The 10924-nt window shown below is 58.7% G+C and overlaps 1 protein-coding gene across 1 annotated transcript; it reads left to right on the top strand.

Annotated features, from left to right (window-relative positions):
* The first annotated feature begins 6 nt into the window (after positions 1–6).
* Positions 7–10409, top strand: MGAT4B (alpha-1,3-mannosyl-glycoprotein 4-beta-N-acetylglucosaminyltransferase B). Its single transcript, XM_040241406.1, has 15 exons — positions 7–87; positions 5013–5198; positions 5282–5422; positions 5504–5637; positions 6004–6050; positions 6338–6451; positions 6671–6746; positions 6867–6981; positions 7330–7460; positions 7615–7722; positions 7839–8032; positions 9393–9471; positions 9554–9641; positions 9724–9836; positions 9929–10409. The coding sequence occupies exons 2-15, from the start codon at positions 5138–5140 to the stop codon at positions 9950–9952; spliced, it is 1425 nt and encodes a 474-aa protein (XP_040097340.1). The 5' UTR covers positions 7–87; positions 5013–5137; the 3' UTR covers positions 9953–10409.
* Positions 10410–10924: the final 515 nt, after the last annotated feature.

Raw genomic sequence — 10924 nt, 5'->3', positions numbered from 1 at the left:
GCAATGGCGCCTTCCTGACGCTGCTGCTCTTCTGCCTGTGCGCCTTCTTCTCGCTCTCCTGGTACGCGGCGCTCAGCGGCCAGAAAGGTGAGCCCCTCCCCGCCGGCGCTGCCCGCTCCCCTCCCGCCCCGGGCGCCGGCCTCGGCAGCGGGGCTCGGGCGCCCGCCGCGGAAGGCGGCCGGAAGCCGCGCCGGCGCCCCCTCCCCGCCCGGCCGGCGCGGGGGGCGCCCCTCCCCGCGCGCCCCCACTTGTTTGCTGCCGGAGTAACGAAATTCTGCCCGGGCCGGGCCGGGCCTCGAGGCGGGGGCCGGGCGCGCGCTCGGGACTGGCCTCCGCGAGTTGTGCCCGCGCTGGGGCGGGTCGCCCCCTCTGGCGAGCGGGGGACCTCAGAGTTCCCAGAGAGGGAAGGGAGACCCAGGGGCGGAGGCGGCTTCGCCGGCTGCGGGCACATGGATGCCGCGTTCCCGAGAGCCGCGGGAAGCGGCAGCCGGCCGTGCAGGCGGCACTGTCACTTCCCACCACCGCTCCGCCCCGGCCGGCTCCGCGTGCGGCTCCCGAGGGCTCAGCAGCCCTCCCGCGGAGCCTCTGGCCCCAGGACTCCTCCACGGGGAAGCGGGCGCTGCGGAAGCCTTCCCCGGGCTGCTGGCCTGCGGGGTGCCTTGGGGGCCTCCGGAGCAGCCCACCTGGCTACCGCTTCGCTTGCGTTATGTGGCCTCACGTGAAGTTTGCTCCAGCTAGCCAGTGCACCGCCGAGGCCCTCCGAGTCTGCTAGCACACTTCGGGCTGAGGGGGCAGACCCCAGCACTGGCTCCATGTTGGTTGCGATGGATGGGGCTGAGTGGAGCCTTTGCTGAGGGCACAAGGCTGAGGAGGCCCTCGCAGGCCTCTGTCGACCCAGCCTGCAGCACCAGAGGCAGCAGGAAAAGCTGCTTCCTTCCTGCCTCTAGCGTTCCCTGCAGGAGGCCTAGGCAGGATCGGGCTGAGGCTGCTGACCTCAGCCTCAGTCCCACCTCCTGCTTCCCTGTCCCCAGCAGAGGCTGCAGGAGGAGGCTTTCTGACCCTCGAAGTCCCCGTGTACCCACCTGGCTCCTGTCCGCCCAGCTCAGAGCAGCCCTGTTTGGGTGGAGGCTTGGGCTGTCCTTGGGTCACCAGAAGGCCTGGAAGGAGAACCCTAGGACTTGGTACATAGAGGCCACGGCTGGAGCAGAGTTCTCTGTAGGTCTCTGTATGTGGAGTGTTCGACCCAGGGAAGGGCATGGCTGGGGCAGAGTTCTGTGTAGGTGAGGTGTGTCACCTAGGGGAGGACACTTTGAACCCTCGGGAGGGTGGCCAGGTAGGCAGACTGGCTTGGAGGCCAAGGTGGGGCCGTACCTCATGGGCTGGGGCACATTTGTTCAGTTGTGAGTGAAGTAGTGAGCCCTTGCACCCTGCCCTGGGCGAGGCCACAGTTCCTAGGTGCCTCTTGCAGCAGCTGCGTGCTCTCAGCTGGATGTCAGGAATTGCAGTGTCAGACCGCTACCTGTGCCAGGACACCAGACTGTGAGTCTGACTAGCCACAGTGTCCAGGAGCATGAGAGTGAGGGGGATACCCACGGCTCCATTTAGGCCTACTCTCCCTAGGGGCTTCCCAGGTGGCCCTAGTGGTAAAGAACCTGCCTGCCAATGCAGGAGACTTCAGAGAAGTGGATTCAGTCCCTGGGTCGGGAAGATCTCTTGACACGGCAGTCCACTCCAGTATTCTTGCCTGGAGAACCCCATGGACAGAGCAGCCTGGCAGACTACAGCCCCTGGGGTTGCAAAGAGTTGGACACAACTGAAACTTCTTAGCAGCAGCAGTAGCAGCTCCCTAAGGGAAGCATCCAGGAGCCTGGTCAAAGAAGTGGGGTTCAGATGCAGGGTCCTTGTCCCAGGGGCCTGAAAGCCCAGAAGCCTGTGACATGTGACAAGAGGGTCACCTGGGCCTTCCCTACTGAGGGCTGCTACTCTTTTGGGGGGCCCAGTAGGATGTGGTCTTTGAAGGCCTGAAGAGAAGCCTGAGTCTGGGCTCTTATATGAACCTTTCTCATTTATACATTCAGATGACTGTATTAAGCCTGTAGGGAAGCCAGACTAAATCTGAGACCAGACTGGACCTTGGCTTCCAGTTGGCAGTGAATACGGAACTCAGGAGAGGGCTGGCCCCGGCAGGGATGCTTAGAGGAAAAGCAGAGGAACCCAGATCTGTAGGGAAGGGAAGAGGTGGGCAGGGAGCCAGAGAGAGAGGAAAGTAGGAGCAGGTGGCATCCTGGAAGCCAAGGGCCTGGAAGGACACATAGGCCTTGCCAAGACCCTAGATGCAGGTTTCAGGCTCACTTTCACATCCAGCCTTGACAAAATTTGTGCATCAGCTCCACTAATGCTCCAGTTATAGCCCTGCGAAAGGTCCCCAGGGAAGACAGCAGACTCTCCAGGGGGTTAGCCTGAGCCACACAGCCCTCCCCGTGTCTAGGCTCTCGCCTTTCTTAGACTTCAGCAATGATGGATGCCCGTCTTGACCCCTGGGAGAGTGGATGCAAATCCTGGAGAGGAGGTGGACACCTGCCCCCTTCTCCATGCTTCTGCCCCACTGCAGGTGAACAGCACTGCCTGTTCACTGGGCCTGGCACCTGCCTGTGCCTCTCTGAGCCTGTTTTTCCATCCCTCAGTTCAGGGCACAAGGTCTGTGCCCCAGCTTCAACCTTGAAATCTGTTTCTTTAATGAAGAGGGACCCAGAGGGAAGCTTGTGGTCTGTGGCCTCAGATATCTTGATTATTTTGCCTTCTGGTAGAGGGAGGCGCAGGAAAGTCTCCAGTAGTGTGACCACAGCTGCCCCCAGGACTTGGAAAGAGAAAAGCTTCTGGCAAGAGGACCATGGTAGGGAGCAGGGTGATTCGGGTCAGCAGGGCCCACCTCTGGGCCCACCTAGGACAGGCTAAGGTTGGACAGAGCACAGCCTACTTAAAAATCAGAGAAGGCCATGTGTGGGGGGAGCAGGGACAGCAGGCAGAGAGAGTGAGGCCTCCTTATACTCCCTCCACCTCACAGAGGGCCCCGCTGCAGGGGGCTTCCTTGGATATAGCCAGTAGCATTGGGGTGGGCAGCAGGGACAGTAGGTAGGTAGGTGGAGACTGCAGGAGGAAGGCCACCTACCTGCTTAGGCAGCTCTGAACGGCCTCCTACTGAGCCTCAGCACTCCCTACTTACACTTCCTGTTGGGCAGGGGAGTGATGGGGGTGGCCAGCTCCCTGTTTAAAAGATCAGGTTTCTGGGGTAACCTGGCTTTGGAACCCAGAGCGGAGCCTCAAAGATCTGGTAACCTGACTCCTGGCTCCCTCCCCAGTGGGGCTGTCCTGAGCACAGAAGCTTGAAGTGGCCTGGCCTTTGGCCCCAGGGGCAGTGTGTGGGGAGGGAGCCTGGGGCAAGCTTCTGACTTTGGAGTGCCTTATCAAGGACCTGCTTGACTCCCCTGCTCTCCCCCTACTCAGGCCTCTCTGTCCTTCCTACTGGCTGCTCCTTTCTCTTTTTCCGGAATTTAGCACTTAGGCCTCTGCCCTAGCTACAGGAGGGGGTATCCTGGGATGACCGAATTTTGCCTTGGTCATGACCTTTGGAGTACCTGGTTGTGGCGAAGTGACACCATCCCAGGGCATTCTGGGGGTTGTGATCCCCCTGAGGGATCAAGGAATATAAGAGCTGCCTGAGGATGAGAGGGGAGAAATCTGGAAGGCTTCTGAGACTTGGAGATTTTTGCACCGAGGCCTTGAAGGCTCCATGGGCTTTCATTAGGCCCAGAAGAGAAAAGGGAATCCCAGGCAGATGAAACAAGCATATGTGAAAGCATAGATGTCAGACAAGGAAAAGGCAGTGTGTGTGATAGCAAATAAAGAGGGCGAAAGCCAGATTCGAAAAGGCCTTGAAAGTGAACAGCCTGGCAGGACCTGGCTGCCTCAGCAGCAGCAGCAGCAGATAGCACTGTTGTTTTTGTCTCATTCTTGATTGCTCAGCCCTGCCAGGCCAGTGGAGCCAGGTGCTTGGCACCCTGGGGCTCCCTGTCCACTGTCAGACAGCCCCACCTCTGTGCTGCTTCAGGCCCTTGTCCACCTCGGAGCCTGCAGATGGGACCCCGCTGGAGGTTCTGATACAGGTCTCTCTGGGTGGCATGGTACAGGCCTGGGACAGCTCTTCCGAGAAGCAGGCCTCAGGGCATTCAGAGCTTGGGTTCCCTCTCTGCTGCTAATTGCTGAGGGACCTGTGACTCGTTTTTCAACTTCTTTTGTTCCTCTGAGCACTGGGAGCTGTAACTGCAGCAGTCTCCGCAACCCCCTACTATGTGCGATTATGAATCCAGACCTGGTGTCTAGTGTAGGATGACCGCCATGGGGACAGTGATGAATGCGTGTCTGGGGCTCAGTCCTACTTGGAGGATAGGAGGGGATGTTCAGGGAGGTTTTCTGTCCCCAGGGAGCCTTGGGGATGGGGCTGCCTGTGATCTCTGTGAAGTAGGGTGGGAAGCAAGGTGCAGAGGCTGAAAGAAGGAACAGGGGAAGGCTGGCCTCCACATCAGAACTGCTTGAGGAAGGCACGTCTTGGATGGGCCCTTGGATGTCCTACCTCCTGGAAGGAGGGGATGCTGCAAGGAGAAGCGGGCAGGGGCTGTGAGAGCTACTGGGGGGAGAGAAGTCAGTCCTAGCCTTTTCCGCCTCCAGCTTAGTTTGACCACCTGGGCCTGGAAGTGATCCTGCAGCCTTCCCACTTGAGACATCTCCTCAGTGGAGGAAATAAAGGGAGAGCACTGGAGAGGGCTTATTCCCCCTTTGGAGGCTGTTCTGCAGGTGTGTCACTGTGACTTCAGAGTGACTTTTATGTAAGCCCATGTGACTCACATGTAGCAGGCATGAGAACAGATGTGAACAGATGTGTGTGCTGACACACTCATGGGGCAGCAGGTCAGCTCTAGGCTGCCCCCTGGTGACAGCGTGCATACCACTCACAGGTGATGTGGTGGACGTCTACCAGCGGGAGTTCCTGGCCCTGCGGGACCGCTTGCATGCAGCCGAGCAGGAGAGCCTCAAGCGCTCCAAGGAGCTCAACCTGGTGCTGGATGAGATCAAGAGGGCCATGTCCGAGAGACAGGCGCTTCGAGATGGAGACAGCAATCGCACCTGGGGCCGCCTGCCTGGTGAGGCGCGGGAGCGGGACGGTGGGGGCGCCAAGCTGGTGGGTAAGCTCCTGGTCTGACCTGCCCCTTCCCGACCCACCCAGACGACCCGCGCCTGAAGCCGTGGAACGTTTCGCACAAGCACGTGCTGCACCTGCCCACGGTCTTCCACCACCTGCCGCACCTGCTGGCCAAGGAAAGCAGCCTGCAGCCGGCCGTGCGCGTGGGCCAGGGCCGCACCGGAGGTAGGGGCCCCGGAGAGGCCGGAGGCGGGCGGCGGGGCGATCCCCCGTGGGCCCCGGGGCCGACCCTCCGCCTCCCCGCAGTGTCGGTGGTGATGGGCATCCCGAGCGTGCGGCGCGAGGTGCACTCCTACCTGACTGACACGCTGCACTCACTCATCTCGGAGCTGAGCCCGCAGGAGAAGGAGGACTCGGTCATCGTGGTGCTGATTGCGGAGGCGAGTGGGCGGGGCCAGGCCGGGGCACTCAGTGCTGGGCAGAAAGGAGGGGGAGAGGAAAACAGCAGGGTTTCAGAGGAACAGACTCGCAAGTCCAGGTGGTCTCATTCAGAAACTTGCCAAGGTAAAAAGTTAAAAGAGACAGTTTACTTTCTCCTCCTGGGGAAGTGAAGTTACATAGTCCGCCCCACCCCTTGGCCCCAGGTATCTAGAAGGGCTTTCTCTGAGGCACCTGTGGTCCCTAGGCCCAGCCTTACTTAGCCTTTAGGATGGTGGGAGAAAGAGCTGTGTCCTTCCCCCAGCCTTTTCTTCCAGGCCATTAGGGGTGACAGCCTGACTCAGGGAGGGCACTTGGTCTTCCCACAGACTGACCCACAGTATACCTCGCTGGTGACAGAGAATATCAAGGCCTTGTGAGTACTGGCAGCCCAGCAAGGCTGGTGAAGTGAGGACTCTGTGAGGTGCTGGGCAGGCAGGAGCCTTCCGTCTGTGGGAAAGGGTGCTTCCCTTCTTGGCTGGGGGGTGGGTATGCAGAGATGACCCAACCCCTCTGAAGCCTCTGTGTGTCAGCAGGATGGGTGTGGTATTGGGGGATGTCTGCCTGGTGGGCTTTAGGTAAAGGATGGGGTCTAGTTAGCTCGGTTCTGCCCCTGCTCTGGTCCCTGGAGTCTGCACACTCACTGGGCCTTCCTGTCCCCAGGTTCCCTACGGAGATCCATTCCGGGCTCCTGGAAGTCATCTCCCCTTCTCCCCACTTCTACCCTGACTTCTCCCGCCTCCGAGAGTCCTTTGGAGACCCCAAGGAGAGAGTCAGGTACTGGTCCTACCCCTCTCCCTGTGCCTCCAGCAGCCTGTCCCCCTGTGCTAAGGAACCTAGCCTGTGGGTGTCTTGAGTCCCGAGTCCTTTTCTGCACTGCCTCTATTGTTCCATTGGAGGACCCCTGCATGGGGGCAGGGGGCCTACTACCCACTCAGTGGCCTATGTGGAGGTGGAGGGGTCTGAGCTCTTGAGGCCCCTTCCCCTGGTCCACAGGTGGAGGACCAAACAGAACCTTGATTACTGCTTCCTCATGATGTATGCACAGTCCAAAGGCATCTACTACGTGCAGGTGAGCACTAATTCCCTGCTCTGGCCCCCTTTCCCCCTGTGCGGGCCTGGGTGGCGAGCCCTGCCCTCCCTGTGCCCATCCTGAGTCCTGGCCCCCTTCTACCTACCCACCACTGTGCAGCTGGAAGACGACATCATAGCCAAGCCCAACTACCTGAGCACCATGAAGAACTTTGCACTCCAGCAGCCCTCGGAAGACTGGATGATCCTGGAGTTCTCCCAGCTGGGTTTCATTGGTGTGCCAGCCCCTTCCCTGCCCAACTGGCCTGACCAGAATCTCTCTCTCCAGCCTACTTCTGCCTCTGCCATCAGCTCTCAGCCCCCTGCCCCGTTCCCAAGCTCAGGTCAGGCTCTGAGCCTTTTCCTAGAGTGCCCACTGTAGCCGCTCCTGGCCTATATTCCTGCCTGCCCCTCTGCATCAAGATGTTTGGGCTCACCAGCCCATCTGCCCTCTTCTTACCCACACCTGCCTGCAGCCAGCCAGAGGTTTTGCTATAGGACCCTCCCCAGAGTCCCCCAGAAGGATTAACAGGAAGTAGGTCACGGCAGAGCTGCCTTCTCAGCACCCTTTTCCCCCTACTCAGGGAAGATGTTCAAGTCTCTGGACCTGAGCGTCATTGTGGAGTTCATCCTTATGTTCTACCGGGACAAGCCCATTGACTGGCTCCTGGACCACATTCTTTGGGTGAAGGTCTGCAACCCTGAGAAGGATGCGGTGAGCAGGGCCTGCACAGAGGCGGGCGGGGCGGTGGAGCAAGCAGCCTCCTTCAGGGACTGTGTTGGTGATCGTGTGCCCGACAGGAGAAGACTGTGTTGCTGGCTGGAGGAGTTTCTGTCTTCAGCCCCAGTGTGTCACCCTCCCTCCACAGAAGCACTGCGACCGGCAGAAAGCCAACCTGCGCATCCGCTTCAAGCCTTCCCTCTTCCAGCATGTGGGCACTCACTCCTCACTGGCGGGCAAGATCCAGAAACTGAAGGTGGGCAGTGCCGCACTGGAGCTGGTCGAGCACAGCAGAGCCTGGGCCGAGCTCGGGCAAGGAGGCGGCAGGGCAGCCCAGGGCCCACCCGAGCACCTCTGTCCCTCCGCCACTAGGACAAGGACTTTGGGAAGCACGCGCTGCGGATGGAGCACGTGAACCCACCAGCAGAGGTGAGCACGAGCCTCAAGACGTACCAGCACTTCACCCTGGAGAAGGCCTATTTGCACGAGGATTTCTTCTGGGCCTTCACGCCCTCTGCAGGGGACTTCATCCGCTTCCGCTTCTTCCAGCCGCTTCGACTGGAGCGGTCAGTACCAGCGCCCACAGACCCACTTTGGGGGAGGGGGAGGATGGCTACCGCAGTTCAAGCCTCACCACAAATTTCTGACCCTACAGATTCCCCTCTGTGACCCCTCAGCAGATGATTTAATGTTGTTAGGTTTTCTTATCTGAAAAGTATAGCTCAGAATGGTAGCCACAGAATTCCCTGGTGGTCCAGTGGAAAGACTCAGGCTTTCACTGCTGTGGAACTGGGTTCAGGCCCTGATTGGTGAAATAAGATCCATAAGCTACGTGTGGTGAGGACAAAAAAAGAAGCAACAGTAGCTACTTCATAAAGGCAAGTCCAGCATCGCCCACAGGAGCTTGGTGACATTGCCCGTCACCATCGGCCTTATGAGTAAGTTGCTTTGTACAGTCCAATGACTGCTTTGGGTGGTGCCCAACTTGGCCAAGTACCACAGGGCCCACTGAAAGGTTGTTGCTGAGCCATGAAAGACGCCAGGATTCTTGGCCTCCAGAGGAGAGGAATTCAATCTGGGGCCAGAGACAAGGCTTGATCGCTCAGAGCTTTTGTGTGATAAAGTTTTATTAAAATATAAAAGAGATAGAGAAAGCTTCTGACATAGACATCAGAAGAGGGCAGAAAGAGTCCCCCCCCTCCCCCCACCGCTAGCTTTTAGCAGTATGTTTTATGCCTATCAGCAGGTTGCTAATTAGAGAAAGGAGATGTCTCAAAACTCAGAGTGGCACCAGGCCCCTCACCCACAACATGCATTTTGAGATAACATTGGCATCACGTGAGCCATCCTGGGCCATAAAACGATTTCATGAATCATGAAGAAAAGCAGGTTTCCAAGTAAACATGTAGCTTCATTAACATAGATTAGGAGAACAATGGATGAGTAAGATATACCGGTTTGTTATGCCCTTATTGGTTCTGAGTCTTAAGCAGAATCATCTTGAAGAAACACACAGTCTAGGGTCAATACATAGTTCATTAACATAGCTTAAGAAAACCACTTCCATTAGAAAAACATTGTTTAGCTCAAGGTTTGAGAAAAGTTAGGTTCAGGTGGAACCAGGTGTCATCATGCCAACAGAGAATTTTACCTCCTTTTTATTTTGTATAGAGAAGGAAAAAAATGTGTTAACACTTGCCTGTTTCCTCCATTTGGAGAACCCTGGTCTTCCTTACTGTTCCCCTCTCACCACCGATTGCAGTCCTGGCCCAGGCCTGGCCTTTTCTCTGCTGGGCGTCATCCCTTGGCAGTGCCCCACCGACTGCAGTCCTGGCCTGGGCCTGGCCTCTTCTCTGCTGGGTGTCATGCCTAGGCAGTGCCCCCCCCACCCCACCCCCCGCAGCTCACAGTCCTGTCTGGCCGCAGGTTCTTCTTCCGCAGTGGCAATATCGAGCACCCAGAGGACAAGCTGTTCAACACGTCTGTGGAGGTGTTGCCCTTTGATGTGAGTGTGGTGGGGGGTGGGTGTGCACTGAGGCCTGCCCCTCCCACAGCCACCGGCTTCAGCCCCTTGATTTTGCCCCCAGAACCCCCAGTCAGACAAGGAGGCCCTGCAGGAGGGCCATTCGGTCACTCTGCAGTACCCTCGGAGCCCTGATGGCTACCTCCAGATAGGTGAGTGAGGGGCCACCGAGCGGAGGTGGGGGCGAGGTTCGATGAGCAGCGCTCTGGGCCTCTCACTGCTGCACTCCCCCAGGCTCCTTCTACAAGGGCGTGGCACAGGGTGAAGTGGACCCTGCTTTCGGCCCCCTGGAAGCACTGCGCCTCTCCATCCAGACAGACTCACCTGTGTGGGTGATTCTGAGCGAGGTGACATGGGCCAGGGGATGGGGAGCTGTACCCAGCAGCTAAACCCCAGCGTTCCCTGAAAGCCCAGCTGATACTGAGCTTGGTTCTTCCAGATTTTCCTGAAAAAGGCTGACTAAGCTGAGACTTACGAAGGTGCATTTCAGCTGGTCCTGAAGCCTGGGAGACCTGAGATGTCGCCGCTGCCCCCGGAGGGCCAGGCACGGCCGCCCCAGCCCGGGGTTCTGCCTGGGACCGCGCTCCGCCGGCCTGGGGTGGCCGCTGGCCCGGAGGCCCCAGGAACTGGTGCTGCCCCGCCCGCCGGCCGCGGGGAAGAGGCAGGCGGCGCCTACACTGTGCCTGAGGCCGGCCGCGCCGCCCGGAGCCGCTCCCTCCTGGCCCCGTTGGGCCAGGCCGTTTTAGAAGAGCTTTTTCCTGGGCACCCACTGTCTCTGGCGCGAACACTGGAATGCATATACTACTTTATGTGCTGTGTTTTTTATTCTTGGATACATTTGATTTTTTCACGTTAAGTCCGCATATACTTCTATAAGAGCGTTCCTTGTAATAAAGGGTTAATGACGTGTTCGCCTCTAATCCAGCTATATCATCAGGCGCCCGTGCCTTGCCGCGTGGCCCAGCACGACCTAGCCTCCATTTCCTGGGAGTGGCAGCTTGGTAACTAGGTAACTGATGGAGCTAGTGTGGAATCTGCCCCTCCGCCCCCGCGCCCGCCCGCTTCCAAGATGACCTTCCTCAGAGCTCTCCCCCTAGCACCCATCATAGCTGTGGAAGTGCTTGCAGCCGCCTCTCAAAGGCACGCCCCCGTCTCCTCTGCCCACGCATTCGTGGGTCTCGCCCTGCTTTGACCCCCCGTTTCCAAGGCGCGGCTTCATGGGTCTCTGACCCATCTTGGGGTCTCTCAGCCGGCTCAGGGCCTTTGCTGTTGCCTGGTTCCTCTCCTCTCCATTCTCACCTAAAAGCCACCTCTTTAGGGACTATTCCTGGTGCGCATTCCTTCCAGATCTGGGCCCCAAGACAACCAGACGTTTACCGGAGAGCGCCTGTGCGTGTGTGCTAAGCCGCTTCAGTCCTGTCCGAGTTTTTGCAAC

This window comes from Oryx dammah, unplaced genomic scaffold, assembly GCF_014754425.2.
Source record: "Oryx dammah isolate SB20612 unplaced genomic scaffold, SCBI_Odam_1.1 HiC_scaffold_5, whole genome shotgun sequence".
Taxonomy (NCBI): Eukaryota; Metazoa; Chordata; class Mammalia; order Artiodactyla; family Bovidae; genus Oryx; species Oryx dammah.
This window is presented reverse-complemented; position numbering and strand designations above follow the sequence as displayed.

Excerpts from the sequence above, each read along its gene's own strand:
- MGAT4B (XM_040241406.1), top strand. The coding sequence starts at position 5,138 with ATGTCCGAGAGACAGGCGCTTCGAGATGGAGACAGCAATCGCACCTGG. Across the intron at positions 9,472-9,553 it reads TGGAGGTGTTGCCCTTTGAT|AACCCCCAGTCAGACAAGGA; the intron begins GTGAGTGTGGTG and ends TTTTGCCCCCAG. Across the intron at positions 9,642-9,723 it reads TGATGGCTACCTCCAGATAG|GCTCCTTCTACAAGGGCGTG; the intron begins GTGAGTGAGGGG and ends GCACTCCCCCAG.